This window comes from Taudactylus pleione, unplaced genomic scaffold (genome assembly GCF_031769625.1).
Source record: "Taudactylus pleione unplaced genomic scaffold, aTauple2 ptg000007l, whole genome shotgun sequence".
Classification (NCBI taxonomy): domain Eukaryota; kingdom Metazoa; phylum Chordata; class Amphibia; order Anura; family Myobatrachidae; genus Taudactylus; species Taudactylus pleione.
The window spans coordinates 20,367,938-20,388,079 of NW_028284410.1; the positions used below are offsets into that span (position 1 = coordinate 20,367,938).

A 20,142-nucleotide genomic window follows, 5' to 3' on the forward strand; every position below is an offset into this window, starting at 1 on the left:
CTTAGCTCCTCATACACTGGCTCACTCCTTAAGTCTTCCATTTGTCTCCCCTTTCCCTTTAGACTGTAAGCTCCATGAGCAGGGCCATCATCCCTCCTGTTCTCATTAGCTACTTGTCTTGCACACCAGCTACACTCTACCCCTCCTCCTTGCGCTCTCTGCCCCTGGACTCCACTCTTACGATCTAAACCCTTTATATATGCGCCCATGCCAATAGTTACAGGTTTCAGCTTACACTGAATATTTCCATTGCACCCCTTGCATCAGTGGCTGTGTTGAGAGTTGTGTAGTGTTAATTGTTACTTGTCCAATGTATAGTACTGTACTGTTTTACGCTGTACTGTCTTATTGTTTTGCTCTCTGTATGGCACTGCAGACCACTTGTGGCGCTCTATAAATAAAGTAAAGAAGAGTGCTGGACAATGTGTATTATGCCCCACTTGACAGGCTGGGCAGGAGCCATCATCCCACCAGGTACACTTATATTAAACTAGCGACCCGTGCCAGCTTCACACGGAAACAATTTTCATCTTGCCACAGCCCCCTGCATCTCATACCAACCTACACCATGTCACCACAGTCCCCTGCATCTCATAACAACCTACACCATGTCCCCACAGTCTTCTGCATCTCATCACAGCCTCCTGCTTCTCACTACTGCCCCCTGCATCTCACCCCAGGCCCCTGCTTCTCACTCCTGCTTCCTACCACAGCCCCCTGCATTACACCACAGGCCTCTGTACTTCACCACAACCCCCTGCTTCTCCCTTCTGCATCTCACCAGTGTCACCACAACCCCCAATGCTGCTGCTGCCCTGCAGCTGGCTGGGGCCCAGCCAGTGGGAAGTGCTGGGAATGGCAGAGGCAGGGCCGGCAACAGAAATCATGGGACCCGGTACACCCATTTTTTTAGGGACCCCCCATCCCCAGGTCCCCGGCAGGTACAATCTTCACACAATAATAATGACCTATAACTGCCCCCTCCTAACACAATTATGTCTCATAACTGCCCGCCCCCACAATTATAATTAAGTCCCATAACTGCCCCTCCTCCCACAATTATAATTAGTTCCCACAATTGCTCCCCTCCTGACACAATTATGTCCCATAACTGCCCCCCTCCAACACTTCTAATTATGTCCCATATCTGCCCCCCTCCTCCATCAATTATACAATTGTCCCATAATTGCTCCCCCTCCTCATACAACTATGACATGATATCCCATACCCCTCCTCCTTTCTTCCTCCCTGCATAATGATCCATATAAATTCAGACCTCAGATCTTTGGGGGTGGCTATCTCCTCCTGCTGTCTGTACCCTCCAGCTTTTCCTCTCCTCCAGTTGGTGAATATTTCCAGCCATCCACCAATTAGGGCTTAGATACTCCCACAGCAGTTATTGGTGGATGACCAGTGTCATCCACGAATCAGTAATCTAGCATACTAAACAGTGTACAAACACTGTGACAGCAGTTCTCTGTGGAGGGGCATGACATGACTGACAGAAGCTGCGCTGCGGCTGCCCGGCCGCTCTGATCCGTTTGTGGCCGGGCAGTATCTCTAGTGCTGTAGAACCAAATTAATATCTCAAAAGAGATGAGAAAGCAGAATGTCCTTTGTAGGCGCACAAATACAAATGAGAAATAATAAAATATAACCTTTATTGGTATATATTAAAACCTGGTTTTGTGAAATATAATTAAAATAATATAGATAGAAGAGATAGTGAACAAAGATAGAAGGTGAAATTAAAATATCAAGACACTTGACTCGCTGAATGCTGCTTTTATATTATTATTTGGTGTTAGAGAATCTATGTCTCTTTTATTTAGTAGTGAATCACGGACCTTATGAGCCTTCACATAAAACAGTCGTTACTCTGTGTGTCTTATGTTTCTTATGTATTCTGAAGCATACCACAGTATGTATATTAGTTGGATATATGTGACTAGGTATAGATTAAGTAATTATACCAGCTCAATTGGCACGACCATATATTAAATTAATATAATACATAAATTCCTTATTCCAATATAAGACACATAATGGTAACCATATTCCTATGTGTTGCGGTTAAGCATCATTAAATACTTATTATTGTCACTGCATGTAATATTCTACTCCTTCTTAACTATACTAGTACACACTGCCTTAGAATGTAATTGATATATGCACTAATAAGCTGTCGAATCACTTTAGTTCACCCCCATAAATCATGGTAATATCATGCGCATCATGGTATGCACGTATATTTACATGTGATAAGCTCCTATAATGTAAAAACTTTAATAAGCTGCTTTGAAATCAAGATGGTCGTATCAGGGTATTATATAGAATCTCTGAGAGTATAAGATAACCGGTCAGGGTAAATATTGGTCATACTGTATACTACATGGTTAACTGGTATTCTCTGTTAAAACCTAAACTCCTCTCTTATAAATATATCATGCTTCTCAACTTCTCATTGCAGGTGTAACGGTAAAATGCTAATCTTTATGCTTATAAAATTAGCATGTGGTCACACATCTCCTCTGAACCTTTAACAGGTCTAGTAATTATGTCGCAACATTCAGTTATATTGTGACCTGCACTAAAAAACTTGAAATGCTACAAACCACTAATATTTAACCCTACCAACAATTTCCTGGCATTGTATAATGGTATGATCACCAGAGCATTGAAAGATGGTGTCATTACGAAAAAGGACTACGAATTCCTGAAAGTTGACAAACCTAAGGTGGCCACGCTGTACCTACTGCCTAAAATACATAAAAATGAAACAACACCACCAGGCAGACCCATTGTCTCAGGTATGGGAAGTTTGTCTGAAAAGGCAAGTATTTTTGTTGACCAATACTTACGGCACTATGTACTATCTTTACCTTCCTATACCAGAGATACATTGGATGTTTTGATGAAATTGCAAGATTTGACGGTGAATCAAGACACCTGGCTGGCAACCTTTGATGTTGAAAGCCTGTACACAAGCATTGACCATATCCAAGGTATTTCAGCAGTGAAATACTTTTTGGATATGGGAATTCATAGGGAATTTAATGAATTCCTTATATCACTCCTGGAATTCATACTCTCTAAGAACTATTTCATGTGTCAAGAACGGTTCTATCTTCAGGTGAGGGGCACGGCGATGGGTACCGCCTGTGCCCCCACCTATGCCAACCTATACATGGGTTGGTGGGAACGTGAGTTCGTATTTAATGAAGATCTTGAACAGTATACCAAACATGTCTTATTATATCTTCGATATATCGACGATATCTTTATTCTCTGGGAAGGAGAAAAACAAATGTTGGATGACTTTATAGTCATCTTAAATAGTAACAACTTTAATTTGAAATTAACTGGTGAAATAAGTAAGAAGGAAGTCAACTTTTTGGATTTGACTATTAGGATAGAAGATGATGGACGGATCAGCACAGATGCTTTTCGTAAACCAACTGCCACCAACAGTATCTTACACTCCACTAGCTCACATTTACCGACCACCATCAAAGGAATCCCCAAAGGGGAACTCCTACGTACTAAAAGGAACTGTACGGATATATATACATACCGTACACGGGAATTACAAGTATGTGAGAGATTAAAGAGGAGAGGATATAGCTGAAATATGATTAAATCTGCTGTACATGATGTTAAGTCATATCCTAGAGATACACTATTAATTCCAAAGACTAAATCTAGAAAAGAAGAATCTGTGAGATTTATTGGTACATTTAATTCCAATTGGCGACAAATCAATGATATTTTACAAAAACATTGGGGTATCCTGCAGACAGATATGGATTTAAGATCTATTCTCCCAGAAAAGGTACAGACGAGCTGGAGAAGAGCTCGGAACCTAAGAGATATTTTAGTCCAGAGCCATTTGAAACCACCAAAGAAGAATATTACATTAAATAAGAAAGGATCATTTAGTTGCGGACGATGTAAAGCGTGTAAATACATGGTCCCAAAATTACACTTCTTTGATAAATTTGGCCAAAAACAGATAATAACCAATTATATATGTTGTACCACGATGGGCATCATATACCAACTTGAATGCCCATGTGGGAAAATCTATTTGGGGAAGACGATTAGGCCAATGAAGGTAAGAATATTGGAATATGTGAACAGTATTCGTAATGCCAGTAAAGATGCAGCCAAATTTAAAACACTTACACCTGTGGCTAATCACTTCCTACGGCATCATGGTAGTAATCCTGTGGGATTAAAGGCTTTTGGGATGCAACATATACAGACAGGAATTAGAGGTGGAGATGTGGACAAGGAATTGTTAAAGGCAGAAACTAGGATGATATTCCTAATGGACTGCATGTCCCCGAAGGGCTTGAACGAATATAATAGCTATTCACCTTTTTTATAATTTTCGTGGATTCTATTGGACATTTATTACTGGACTAAATTACTATCTATAACTAGACTGATATTATGAATGTTCATTTACATCTACTCTATATATATTAACTTTATTTAATCATATCCCATATGAATTAAAGAATATTATTTACTTACCTTCTCCTCTCATTTTTCTTCCGTTTCTGTTTATCAATAATGAGATGCTCTAAGAACATCTAGGAGCGTCAGTGGAGTATGATACTCAGAAGAAATTAATAACTATATTAAGAACATAATGTAATAAACATACTCATGTAAGAGAATAACATTGAGTATTTGAGGAGATTAAGTTAAAATAACAGCATCATAATCTATTAAGCTAGGGTATGTTATTGCAATTTTGTTTCTATGTAACTTTTAAGGTGCGATATATAGAGATTAGGTAATTTTAGAGATATATGTTTATATTTTATTTATTTTTTTATTATTTTTTTATTTTATTTTATTTTATTGGTAAGTTGATTTATCCTATTGTATTTCACATAATTTGTTTGATTCACTTAGTTTTATTATATTATTTTATATTTTGGCACTTTATAATAAAATATTAATTATCAATTAATTCAATATTTACTATTTTTATGTTTTCACCTATGGCACTAAATGGTAACATCATTATATTAGATTTATATATGATATTATCATTCCTATTATAACTTAAAATTTCTGTATCACATTATCACAGCACCTTATTAACTTTATTATTTCATCTTATTTTAAATAAATATATTCCATATATAGGAATAATTATTGTTAACATTACACTAATTCATATTTATTTGATATATCAAACCATGATTTAATTATGATGCACACACAGCACATTATAGTGTATGTATACGAATTGATTTATATATATATATATATATATGGGATGTTTCGAATTCATATGGAATATATAGGGATAATTAGGAGCACATTTAACATTATTTTGATGTAGAAAACATGCCCGGTTAACATCGGTAAATTGAAGTAGATGATGATTCTTTGTATAAATGTGTATGTGATTTAAGCGCACGTATAATTTGGAAGATTGATCAGATTTGTTATGAGAGATAGCTTAAGTCCGGAGTAGTTATGTCCAGATTTTATACTATGGGGACGTTCCTATTGGAAGCCGGAGGCAGATGACTCTGAGATTGGATTTGATTGGATGCTAGTATCTACTTAACCCGGGCAAACAGCACACTCGGGTTTGCCTTGATAAAGCCTATTGTGAAACGTACGTCGGCGTTGTCAGACGCTGACCGCTGATGCTTGTGCTAATTAATATGAATCACTAGTAGTCTATATGACCGTAGCCTGAATTTTATCCACCGAATGTGTTGTGGTTTACTTAAGAATAGACATTGATATATAGTTACCGCTGGCACTTCATCGTGCTATCCATGTGATGCTCCACTAACAGTACACACTGCTTTATGATTACTATTGGACAAACCCTTGTATAGAATATTTAACGACCAGCTGGAGATCCGTCGTTTTATATGTGAACATCACGTATATTGTTATACCAGATATAAATGTATTTAATATATGTGTCGTGGATTTTCTGGTAACTGCACGCTGCCAGATGATTACTCCCAGACATTCTCTTATGCTATTAATTTAAAAATATGTCCATCTGGGACTACATCCAGCTTTATGATTATTACTAGCTATCTCCAATGTATCACATGGTGTATAAACCAGGTGGAGATTTAGTGCAGGTTACAAATATAACTGAATGTTGCGACATAATTACTAGACCTGTTAAAGGTTCAGAGGAGATGTGTGACCACATGCTAATTTTATAAGCATAAAGATTAGCATTTTACCGTTACACCTGCAATGAGAAGTTGAGAAGCATGATATATTTATAAGAGAGGAGTTTAGGTTTTAACGGAGAATACCAGTTAACCATGTAGTATACAGTATGACCAATATTTACCCTGACCGGTTATCTTATACTCTCAGAGATTCTATATAATACCCTGATACGACCATCTTGATTTCAAAGCAGCTTATTAAAGTTTTTACATTATAGGAGCTTATCACATGTAAATATACGTGCATACCATGATGCGCATGATATTACCATGATTTATGGGGGTGAACTAAAGTGATTCGACAGCTTATTAGTGCATATATCAATTACATTCTAAGGCAGTGTGTACTAGTATAGTTAAGAAGGAGTAGAATATTACATGCAGTGACAATAATAAGTATTTAATGATGCTTAACCGCAACACATAGGAATATGGTTACCATTATGTGTCTTATATTGGAATAAGGAATTTATGTATTATATTAATTTAATATATGGTCGTGCCAATTGAGCTGGTATAATTACTTAATCTATACCTAGTCACATATATCCAACTAATATACATACTGTGGTATGCTTCAGAATACATAAGAAACATAAGACACACAGAGTAACGACTGTTTTATGTGAAGGCTCATAAGGTCCGTGATTCACTACTAAATAAAAGAGACATAGATTCTCTAACACCAAATAATAATATAAAAGCAGCATTCAGCGAGTCAAGTGTCTTGATATTTTAATTTCACCTTCTATCTTTGTTCACTATCTCTTCTATCTATATTATTTTAATTATATTTCACAAAACCAGGTTTTAATATATACCAATAAAGGTTATATTTTATTATTTCTCATTTGTATTTGTGCGCCTACAAAGGACATTCTGCTTTCTCATCTCTTTTGAGATATTGATTTGGTTCTATTGGTTTGTGTCCCAGGCAGCACCCCCAGACTATTAAAATGTGCTTGAATTAGTCGATTGGGGTTCCATAATAAAAGTTAGTGCAGTGGTTCCCTTCCCCTTTTCCCATTATAATTGAATCTTTAGTGCTGTAGCCCTGCTGCTCCCCGTTGGACAAACCCCGGACCGCTACCTACGTTGCTGCTGCAGTGATCAGCAGGGGCCCCGTACTTGCCTGCATCCTGCAAATCACTACAACATCAGCCCAGGAAACAATTACACTCCGGGGCCCCCTAGGACGTCGGGGCCGGTACAGTTGTACCCTGGGCCCAGCTGTCGCTGGGCTTGGGCATTAGGATCATGGATGAGAGATTTGTATTGCAGCTACTGTAAGCATTATTAGCAACATGTTCCCGCATTATTAGCAGCATATCCCCGGGGCTGAGGCTCCTGTGTATATTTCTGCAGTCTCCATGCAAACCCCTCCTCAGCTGCTGAATATGGCAATGAGCAATGTCCTATTTGCACAATGTACTCTGTATTTCCTGGTCTTCCTGTTGAGCTTCCTCGCCCTGGTGCCACTGGCCAAGAACAGCGCTGACTTCCATGGGAAGTACTTCCTGTTCACCAAGGGTGTGTGGCTGAGCGGAATATCATGCTGGAGAGGAAGCACTTCACGGTGGATGAGGGTTGGCCGAAGTCCGCCTGCAGGTTCAGAGTATGGATAGACATTGGAATCCGATGGTCATTAACCATCGATGTTTGTGTTCCAATGGTAGTGTTTTTAATATTTGTGTTTGCCACCATCGATAGGGAAATCATTTAATGGTGTTCTAATGGTTGTTTGTTTTTAATAAATTCCTGATAGCTATTCCTCCCCTCGCTCCTTCCTTGCTACTGTGACTGCATCAGGGCATCTTCATGGGTTTGTTGGAGTCTGTCTCTCACTCTCTGGGCCCAATTCAGATTTGGGAATAGAATAAGATAGAGCAAGTAATTCTGTACATGGACAAATCAAGTTGCAAGGCAATGAGTGCAAATACATATTTTTTTTTGCATGTGGGGTAAATACTGACTGCTTTTGCATGTAGCCTACAAATGCTGGACAGCTTTATTTTTAAACTGGAGTTATGATTTCAGTTTGGACACACCCCTCCCAAATCTAAATTTCCCTGCACATTTTATATCTGCCCCACCTGCAGTGCAGCGTGGTTTTACCAAGATGCACAGTTACTTGCTCTTTCTTACTCAAATCTGAATCAGGCCCTCTGTCTTCTACCTCAGACATGATCCTGCTGCAGTCCCTGACTCCATCTACTCTCTAGGCCAGTGGTTCTCAGTCTCGATCCTCAGAACCCCACACATTTTCCAGGTCACCCAGTAGGTGCACAGGTGTACTCATTACTCATTGACACATTTTAAAACATTCACAGGTGAAGCTAATTATTTAGCTGATACCCCTGTCAATGAAAAAGTGTCAAAATATAATAAAACCTTTAGTGGCACTACAATTGCCAGCATGCACTTAGGTAAAAGTGCATACTTGAAGCCAGAAGTGTGCACTAATATGTACCCCCAATCCATGATAATAACTGGTGCCCCCATCATAATTAAATTCTTGCTTTCCCAACAAAAAAAAAAATGTAATAGTAGTGTCCCCAGTAGAAATAAGTTTTGCCCCTCATACATTTAGAACCACACATCAGAACAGATGAAAACCTGCTGTTTCAGTAAACTGCACTTTATTCATGCAATGTTTCTTTAGAACATACACAAGTAATTCCCTTTAAGGGAACACTTACCCACAAGCTCATCTTTGTTGAGCATAATCTTTCTTCCTTCATCATATGGAATTACTGCAAAAAAAAAACTGCTTGAGATACAGCCATTGCAATCCACTTAGATATTGTGCAAATAACTTTTATCAATAGCTACACCTACTTAGTAATTATTCAGGTTAATCCATATCAAGAGCATTTTTACTGTTCAATTGCACACTTCATATTTAGGTGTATTTTGCCAAAGACAAGATGCGTCTTCTGCTCTTGTCTGACCGGAAGCAGAAACAGATCCAGCCAACCTGTCCAACATGATGTCACAGAGATGGTGGTGCCAGAAGAGAACCACTTGGCAGGGGTAGCTTATCAGAGACACACTAGATCCTACCAAACTATTTAGATGTGGTAGGACAGTTTGTGAGGCACAAAGCTTATGCCATCGGGTTGAAGACTGCAGAATTGTGATGGACGAAGCTGAAGTCAGGAAACAGGCAACTAAAACAAGACTTTGAAGCCCCAACAGAGAAAAGCAAAGCTTGGTAGGAGTGAGGGCCTTATAATTGCTGCAAGCAGGTGTGGTTTTTAGTGCTGACTGACTTGCCCTTTAGGAGAAGTGCTTATTGCAGTAAGTTATTAATGTTTCTACTTATTAATGGGAGGTAAGGCAATTCTCTGGCAAAATTAGTTTTTTTTGTCTGAGTTGGGGATTTTTTCTATAACTAAATGGTTACTGATAGCTAGTGGTAGGCTCCACCAGAAAATAATTTGCTTGGTTTTGCCGGATCAAGCCTATTTAAGAAGGATCATGGCAGTGCATGTAAAGTCAAAAAGATTTTTTATTTATTTACAGTACATATATAAATAAAGCTTTTTTCACGGCCATTTTCAGATTGATTAATCTTTTAATAATAATAATAATAATAATAATAATAATATTATTGAAACTACTTTATTTTTATTTTAAACTTTCTTTATTTTAAGGGAAGTAGACAAAGCTGGTTTACACATATACATTCCTAACTGGCCAATAAAGCAGTAAGATCAGCCTTACTGCCAGCCGCCAGTATTATTAATGAGCTGGGTATCGCTCAGCTGTCATGGCAACATTTTCTTTATAAACTGCGGCATTTTATGTATAATGCATAAAACAAAACTTGTGAGTGTATATATAAACTTATTCAGAATTTTAAAGGTGCCTTACATGCCACAATAAAATATATGCTATAGACTCAGTACAAACCTATTTCTTTTTCCTCCCGAGCTAAATCTCTCATAGTCACTGGGTCACTAGGCTTTGATGGATTACTTATGCCAGCTTGGTTGAGGGCTCTTACTCTGAACTGATAGGTGTTTCCCACAATGAGACCAGAAACAGGAAATCTGCAGATTTTAGCTGGTATTTCATTGTACCTGATCCACTGATTTGTTGAAGCATCAAACCTTTTAGTGGAGACATAAAGATCTTGTTACAGTGTACAATATACTTTTGATTACAGTTCCAACTAGGACATGTTACAAATTAAATATTTTGTTACAATTTAGAAATGTAATCCTCATTGTCAGGGTGTTATCACTAATACTAGAAATGGTGATAAACAGTCTTATCAGTAAATTGGGATTTGTTCAGAAACATTTCAGGAATCAAGATTAATTTCTTCAAAATTATTATTGTTGTTATTGTTTATTTATACAGCACAAACAATTTTATGAAAAACTGTGCCTGATCTAGATGCTGACACTAATGCATTAGCAGCTACAATTTTGTACGCAGCTGCCATGTGAAAATATGCTAATGCTACAGTCGCCTGGAAATGTATTAAGACGCTTTGGCATTGCAGATCCAAGCAACTACGTACAAATACGTAGCGGTGGTCGCAGATCCTTCGATAATCGACCATCTGAGTAACCTTATGGGTGATACAGAAAGCGGTTTTGGTTCAGCACAGGAATTGGAATTCACATATTGCCCATATCAGAGCATCTGAAAACAAACCAACAATGTATGAATAATATAATCCAATCTGGAGAGCAAAATTACTCAGTTGGTGGTGCACTTTGAGTCATTGTAGTAGTACTAAAAGCTATTAAGAGAAAAGAGAGACTCTTTAGTTGGTGCACTCTTAGCTAAAACATAAAATATCCTCTGTTACACGTTGATGATGGTCTACATGCAGTCTGAGCTATCCTATTATAAACCCCATCATTTACATGCAGACTTTTGAAGCCTATAAATGTGCTGCATGCAACTGTCAATAAATGGTGAGAATTAACCAAAATTTGTTGTTGCTATGGGCAACTCCCCACAACAGTTACTATATGTGGCGCAAAAATTGTTGGTTTTATATGAGACCATATATCAACAAAAAAGGCCCACGACAAAAAAAAGTCACACGAAAAGACGCTCAGCGTTCACGTGTTATGTGTAACGCGACTTTTAGTGCACGGAGGATAAATGTATGTGGACACATCTGTATACAATCATAGATTACTGAACTCACTCTAAACTTAATTTAAAGTTACATGGGTAACATAGTAAACTCTGTATAAGGAACCTTTTGGGCCTGGTTCTGTTTCAAACTGAAGTTTTAGCAAACATGCTATTGTAAACACACACATCTCTGCATATCTCCAGGTGATTCTGAGTTTGGACGCATTTCAGACATTTCTCTCCATCCATGAAATGGTCTTTTCTGGGTGTCAATTGGGTGCAGGATGGACGGTGCCCCCTTGATCCATGGGCCTTTGTGTACCGCACAGCCTTTACCCATTACAGATACTCCACTAGATATGTTTTGTTGAAAGGCAAACAGTTAATACCGATTAGTGTACCCCATAACTACTCTTTTGGTTTAATAAATAGATTTTTCACCAGCTCCCACTAGACCACCCCTTCCTTGATTTTCTGTCTGACACCTGTTGAGTGAAGTTAGACAGAGTTAAAGACCACTCTCCTTGAAGGCCAGTCTCATATCAGAAAGCAGTGCCTATCATGAATGGGCCCCTAGGAAAGGAGAGAAATTGTCACTGTTTTGCCCTATTGCCTTCATTAGGGAGATGATATTTGCAAAGTGATGGGTATCCGGGGCCTACCCGGTGAGGGGAGAGAGTGGCTGAGCTATGCAGGGGTGACAGCTGCCTGGATATTAGTATATTTATAGCTATTACACCTTGACCTCTGAGTTGGTTCCCAGGACTGGACTTCCCCAAAATCCAGTTAGAGAATACTGGGTAACCATGATGATCCAGAACGTTGCACCTCTCAGTAAATTATGAGGTGTTATACTCAGTTAGGAGGTTACTGGAAGATGTATCACAGTATTTAAACTGAGCATATTTATAGTACATTCCTGCACATTTGTATTTCTGTACATGTGAGTATAGATGTGTGCGGCATAAAAAATTCTCTTTATTTAATGACCCATTTTATTTCCCTTGGTCTATACTCACCTCTCAATGTAGTAACCACATACGGGGCTTCCTCTGTCCTCACTCGGAGGAGTCCAGGATAAAACTAGACAATCTTTTAGAACGTCATGGCACTGCACACAGAGCGGAGACCCTGGCACCCCAGCATTTTCTGGCTCCGCATCTAAGTAAAAAATAGTTTTATCGATATTTTAAAGTCATGTTACCAATCCTGTATTCAAATAAAACGTCTGCAGTCTGACATATATAAGTAGTGCAATGGCTAATATAGATCAAAGCTGAATACACATGTACGTTTACCAATGTATCTAGAAAATGATACATGTGACGTCCCATGTGCAGTTTTGTTGGTGTAATAGTTTTATTGCAATATTCAGGATTAAAGTAAATGTCTGAATGGTTGCTATGGGAAACAATAATAATGTCATGAATAATATTATGTAATCTAACTGGAAAAGTTGAAAACTGTTAAATTGTAATATAGTGCAAATTGATAAAAGTTACTTTGTCTGCTGTGGACTGTAAGTTATAATAAGTAATGGAACATAATTGCAAACGTTTTAAAATAGGAGAATTTTGCAGCTAAGCCACTTTTTAGAAATTAGGAACAGTTGATGATTATGATTACTGTAATTAAGATAACAGAGCCACAAATCTGAATAACTCTATTTTCTGTTGTACAATTCTGTGTGCTCTCTCTGGATATATGATCTGTATTGTGACCTATCTTGCGTTGTTACATAAGATGAGACTATTTCATGTTGGGTTCATAAACCTCTGGGTAAAGAGGTAAAAAGCCAACACAGTGTTTCTGCTACACTGGAGTTCTAGTGTACTAAAGTCAACAGCGCAGTAGGGGACTTAACCCTTTAGGGGCTCAAAATCTATTGCCAATTACTGATTGCTTCTGATGTTTTATTTTAAAAGTTGCTATATTGTATAATCACATTTTCTGTAATCAAATCCTTGGTAATCATAGAATAACCAGTCTCATTGAGGGAAAAGTGGATAGGTTGTTTTGTAGTTTTTCTGGTTAAAACTTATATAAAATAGGATATAGGGTCTGATTCAGCAGTGCACTGCTGAACGCAGATTCACGATGTTCGGGTATCTGTGCAGATGCCTGACCCCTTCTGCGCATGTGCAGAACGTGTCTGCGATCCTGCACGCAGACTGGCAGCAGACTGTTATTGATTTATAGTCTGCTGTTTGTGGGCATGGAGGGAGTGGCGACAGCCTCCGTTTCCCGAAACAGAGGCGTGTAGCTGCCGTTGGAGGGGAGGGAAGAGGCCAGGATCTCCATTCGGCAGACTGAGATTTCCTAGCCTCCTTCTCTCATCTGCGGCAGCCGGCTAGCGTGACCCCAAGGGTCACTTAGCCAGCCGATGTTCCCGCAGATTATTTGATGCTGCATTGTACAATGCAGCTCGGATAAGTAATGCAGACAGGAGGCGTGACTGACTAGGGGGCAGCACAGTGTCTTAAATGTTATTTATTTCATATTTGTTTTAAATCTACAACAATCTGACTGACAGGTACTTGCAGGGTACATGAGTGTGTGGAAGGTGAGAAGGTTAATTGTAGAAATTGAGTCTGTGTAACACTTGATAATGACTAATACTGTAGTATAAAGTGGTATGTGGTGATACATGTCTATTTTCTCTGGAGGTCCATGCTCTGCTCATTTGGGCATGTGTGGGGGATGAATTATATGCAGTGAGTGAATCCCTCAGCTCAGAACTGAAAACCCAAATGGGGGCTATGCCGGTTTTCAACCACTGTGCTGCGGCACGGGCAATTGTTCAGTGTGCTGCGGTGCGGTCAGAGCCGCCGTTCAGAATAAGCACTGAAGACTGTGGCCCATGACATATGTAGATGCGATGGTGAGACATCACAGGTCACGCATGGCGCGTTGCCAGCCGGCCCGCCCACTCTGCCAGCCAGTCAGTCTGCTCGCCCGCTCTGCCAGATGCCAGCTGCCCAACCGCTCGGCCAGCCAACCCGCACCCTGCTGTGCTAACAGCTCTGCACTGTGGGCCTGATTCAGAGCTGGTCGCTCTGACAGAGCACTCGCTCTGAATCAGGGCCGGTCTATTTTTTTTTTTAGAACGGCCTCCTGGCCGCTCGCATAGCTGTGGGTGACCACCCACAGCTATAACGAGCGGCCAGGAAGATGGTCGCGATGGTCAAGACCATCACGACCATCGGGCTTGCGACGAGACCCTTGTGGTAGGGTCTCGTTGCCGCAAGCCCCAGAGAGATTTCAGCTCTAACAGAGCCGAAATCTCTCCCACTGACATCACTCGTGATGTCAGTGGGGCCGCCCCCAAACGGAGGCATTCACATGGGAACGCCTCCGTTTGGGCAGCCACTCCCCCGGCCCGCCCACCAAAGGGGGTGTGCTGTCACTCAACATCGACAGCACGCCCCCTTTGTTGCGAGCTGGGGCCAATCTAGCGTGTTATATTCCTGTGAAGGCCAATGTATGTGCATTTTATTCCTGTGGAGGCCAATGTAGTGTGTTTTATTCCTGTAGGGGCCAATGTATGTGTGTTTTATTTCTCTGGGGCCAAGCTATTGTGTTTTATTCCTGTGGGGGCCAATGTATGTGTGTTTTATTTCTCTGGGGCCAATCTAGTGTGTTTTATTCCTGTGAAGGCCAATGTATGTGCATTTTATTCCTGTGGAGGCCAATGTAGTGTGTTTTATTCCTGTAGGGGCCATGTATGTGTGTTTTATTTCTCTGGGGCAAGCTATTGTGTTTTATTCCTGTGGGGGCCAATGTATGTGTGTTTTATTTCTCCGGGGCTAATCTAGTGTGTTTCATTCCTGTGAAGGTCAATGTAGTGTGTTTTATTCCTGTGGAGGCCAATGTAGCGTGTTTTATTCCTGTAGGGGCCAATGTATGTGTGTTTTATGTCTCTGGGACCAATCTAGTATGTTTTATTTCTGTGGGGGGTCAATGTATGTGTGTGTTCTTTCTTTGGGGCCAATGTATGTGTGTTTTATTCCTGTGGAGGCCAATGTGTGTGTTTTATTTTTATGTAGGAGCCAACATGTATGTTTTTTCATAGGCCTCGCACTAGGGTGGGTTTAAAAAACAAAAGTTTTTGCATCGACTGCGAGGGTCGAAATTAACTTGTGGGACCACTCGAGAAGATGATTGCCATTTAGTTTTTCAAAATCGGATAATATCTCACTGGCACACAGGATGTAGTTACCATCCCTATGGTCGTGCTCAGAATACCGGCGCCAGAATCCCAACAGCAGTAAGAATCCAAGTATAACAGAACTAGACAACTCCACTGAGTAGTAAGAATCCCGGTGCCAGCATCCCGATGGTAAGTATTAGGGTTAGGGGGAGGGTTAGGTTTAGGGTTAAGGGGTAGGGTTAGGCACTAGGGTTACGGTTAGGGTAATGCTGCTGCGGGGGAGCAGGGTTAGGCTGCAAAATAGGTGGATTAGGACACTTACCTAATTGGGTCAGGATTCTGACTGTTGGGAAGCCACTGTTGGTATTCTGACCACCAGCATCCCAACTGCTGGGATCACTTAACCAACCCCGGCACACACATGCCCAAGCCATGATCAGAAAATGCCCCCGTGTATACGCAGAAGAACAGTTTGGATGCCTCCACACCAGATGGACATATATCTCCAGGCACTACTCCCTGCAGTACACTTCAGTAATGGGAATAATTAATATTGTATGGTTTCTGGTTTATGAGAAGAATGATTGGGAGCACAGATGGTGTAATGGTTAGCATTACTGCCTCACAGTACTGAGGTTTTGAGTTCCATTCCCACTACGGTCCTAACTGTGTGGACTTTGGGCCTGATACAGACCTGCTTGCGAGCGCTTAGCGCTCGCAAGCGGGTCGATGTTGGGTCAGTGCGCATGGGCACGACGGACCCGCCTCCGTCGTGCGCATGCACGAGACCCGGATAGTGACTGGCAAGCCGTCGCTATGGGTCTCGCTACAAAGGGGGCGCGCTGTCGATGGTGAGTGACAGCACGCCACCTTTGGTGGGCGTGCCGGGGGAGTGGCTGCCCAGACGGAGGCGTTCCCATGGGAACGCCTACCGTCTGGGGCCGGCCCCACTGACATCACAAGTGATGTCAGTGGGAGTGCTTTTGGCTCTGATAGAGCCAAAAGCACTCCAGGGCTTGCGGCAGACGAGACCCTACCACAAGGGTCTTGTCGCTGGCCCGATGGTCGCGTTGGTCTTGACCATCGCGACCATCTTTTTGGCCGCTCGCTGTAGCTGTGGGTGGTCACCCACAGCTATGCGAGCGGCCAGGAGGCCGCTCAAAAATCAGGAAGGACGGCCCTGATTCAGAGCGAGCGCTCTGTCAGAGCGTCCGGCTCTGAATCAGGGCCTCTGTGCTTGCGTGGGTTTCTTTCGGGTCCTTCGGTTTCCTCCAAACTCCAAAAATGTATGTGTGTGCGTATACATATGGTAGGGTACTGATGTGACTGGCCAAATATTTTCTCTGTAAAGCGCTGCGGAATATGTGTGTACTATATAAATAACTGGTAATAAATAAATTAATTGCTTATTAGATAAGAACAAAATCATCTCTAGATTAGGGTGTAACAAGGGGAAAACATTGATGAGAAGGACCTGATTAAATTCTGCTTACCTCTCACAAACAAATATGAAGTTTGTTCCTGATGCCCAGATGCAGCGGGCACACAGACTGTATAGAATCCTTCATCTTCTTTGAAAGCAGGAGACCCACTGAAAGAGACATCATAACCCTCACAGCTTATTTGCTTGCCCCCTGACTCTTTGAGTAATGTTCCTGTTGAATAGAAAAATAACATATAGATCACATACATACATAACATATAGATCACATGTTTGTGCAATAATACCACCCTCCATGTTTATAATGCATTGCCTTGTTGGGACGGAATGCAGAGTTAGCAAGTCAGGAGAAACAAGGAGCCATTTCCGTAATTTAAGGCTTGTGTTAGCAATCATATGTGTAAAGTTTGCTTTCAGTTATCAACCCAGATATGTACTGATCAAACCAAATGCAGTACTAGGAGATAATTTATTTGAGGCTGCTATTGCCTGAAACATCTATTGGACTCACTATATTAGTTTGTAAGTTCTGCCAGTGAGATCCATTCCTTGACATACCGGTGGGACAGACTCTAGTCCAGCAGTTAGCATGCTACTACGCTGTGCACCTGGTTTCCAACAAATCTCTGGTGAGTTTGTACATTGGCTGTTATAAAATATCCACCTTTTATGCTGTGGTTGCTGAACACTGATATGCTCCATCTCTGAGTGTTATATACAGAGGCTATGCATTACTGAGTGATCTAATACAGAACACTCAGAAGATCTGGCCTTCTCATTGTGCCAGCATTCATTTGTTAAGAAAAGACGGGTCCTATTGGAAAATATAATGACCAGATTTTTTTACACTTGTGTGGCCTAAAGGATTCATGAGAGGTTCCTAAGGTTAGCAAGCCTGTTATGATATATGTTACTCTAAAACACTATAAGCTGGTTAGAAAGGTTGAGTGTGGTGAAATGCAGTGAAGCAGTGGTACTGGAGGCACAGCATCTTCCCAGATGGACTCTAACAATCTAATCACTCAGTCACTGCTGCTGTCCAGAGCTGTTTATGTACTGTAAAGTGTCACCTCCCATTCTCACAGTTGTGTATCTATAATGGGTGTAAGGTGTGTGGTGAATACTGACCTCTTGGAACAGGGGACCCACACCATACACCCTGCACCCATGTACTATACTTACTGCTCCGGAGTCCCGGTTTGGCGACATTGTAGAAACCAATGGGAAAATGGCGCAGCTGCCATTTTCCAGGAAATTTGCATATGTGCAATAAAAAATCTGCTGTAGACTGAATCCTTTCCAGTGGCGTAACTATGGTATTTGGAGCCCAGGGCAAGATGAAAAATGGAGCCCCCCCTTGTGTGCGCTGAAAAAGTGGGTTTAGCCACTGAAAAATGGGGGTATGTCAACATGACACAACACTGTCACTCTGGGAACATTCCTTTCCATATGCACCTTAATGCCCCAAGTAGTAGTGTCCCTTATAAAATGCCCCTAGTAGAATGCCCTCATGGAATGCCCACTCGTGTAGTGCCCCTTATACAATGCCCCCAGTAGTACTGCCCCTTATGCAGTGCCCCCAGAAGTAGTGCCCCTCATGCAATGCCCCATGTTGTAGTGCACATTATGCAGTGCCCCAAGTAGTAGTGCCCCTTATGAAATGCCCCATGTTGTAGTGCACATTATGCAGTGCCTGTTGTAGTGCATATGTTGTAGTGCCAATAGTGCCCCTTATACAGTGCCCCCAGTAGTGCTCCTTATATAGTGCCCCCAGTAGTGCCCCTTACACATAAAACACAGATACACCTTATACCCAAATCCCCGCTTGTTTGCCCGCTGCTGGCCGCTCCTCCGGTCCTGCTCGGTACTATGGGAGAGACGTCATGACGTCTCACCCTTCCCCCGCTGCGGGAGCCAGAAGGTGGAGCTCATGAGTGAGCTCCAGCCCATCTCCAGCCACGGCTGCAGCAGCCACTGAGAGTCTGTCTGACTCTTATTGGCTGCTAAAACACACTGCCGCAGTGCCCCTTATGCAATGCCCCCAGTAGTGCCCCTTATACAGTGCCCCTTTTGCAGTTTCCCCATTAGTGAATGATTTAGCCACCAAACGATGAACGATATATCGTTCCGTCAATTGTTCGATTGCACAGTGTGTATGCACTATATCGTTTGTCCGGGAGTTCAAGGGAAATGAGCATCGTTTAATGTGTACCCAGCTTTACCATTGTACTTTTGTTTCTACCCAGTTAGCAACTTTGGAGCCAGAGTCAGTAATAATTGTGGTACAGTACATTATGTTGCAGTTCTAACGAAAGATCTTATAATAATTATTAAAAACAATAGTAATAATAATAATATTCTCAGATGTATGCTTCATAGATGTTCCTATATATCTAGTCAGCTTGAACACTTGAGTGATTGTACTGTATTCCTTTTTCTGATATTTCTACCAATAAAATCAGAATTGTTGGAAAATAATAATAATAATAATAATAATAATAATAATAATAATAAAAACAAGGGGCAAAGTTAAAAAAATTAACGTTAACATAAATTTTGCCCAGCAAACGTCCAGAATATAATGTTTATTGCTTTATATAGGCAGTAAACAGTTAACATAATAAGGTTAAAAAAGTCTTCCTACTTCTCCATGGTAGGAAGCAAGCGTATGGAGTTACTAGCACTCATAGAATCAGTGTAACGTCAGCCATTACTGAATGTTTAGTATATAGTATTCATTCACAGGATTTTACAATTGAGTCACTCATCACTTTACATCACTTTACATGTGTGCTCTGTATGTCTCACTGAAAAGCATAGGAGAAAATAAAGTGACCATCTGGTGCAGGATCATTACAACAGTCGTTTCCAGTGGCGTAACTAAGGTATTTGGAACCCAGGGCAAAATGAAAAATGGAGCCCCCCACTGTTCATGCCAAAAAAGTGGGCATAGCCACTGAAAAATGGAGGTACAGTACGTCAACATGACACACCACCGTTTCTCGTCACTCTGGGGCCATTCTTTTCCATTCCATATGCACCTTAATGCCCCCAGTAGTAGTGCCCCTTATGCTATGCCCCTAGTAGTAGTGACCCTCATGGAATGCCCACTATAGTAGTGCCTCTTATGCAATGCCCCCAGTAATAGTGCCCCTTATGTAATGCCCCCGGTAGTAGTGCACCTTATGCAATGCCCCCTGTTGTAGTGCACATTATGC

At 41.0% G+C, this 20,142-nt stretch overlaps 1 protein-coding gene across 1 annotated transcript in view; it reads right to left on the reverse strand.

The window, feature by feature from the left end:
- The window catches only part of MYOM3 (myomesin 3), a 222,094-nt gene that overhangs the window by 57,744 nt on the left and 144,208 nt on the right, over positions 1-20,142 (reverse strand). The window contains exons 10-13 of the mRNA XM_088460571.1: positions 16,977-17,138; positions 12,353-12,494; positions 10,146-10,345; positions 8,930-8,983 (exon numbers count right to left, since the gene is read on the reverse strand). Coding sequence (XP_088316697.1) covers positions 8,930-8,983; positions 10,146-10,345; positions 12,353-12,494; positions 16,977-17,138 — 558 coding nt within the window. The remainder of the gene's footprint in view (positions 1-8,929; positions 8,984-10,145; positions 10,346-12,352; positions 12,495-16,976; positions 17,139-20,142) is intronic.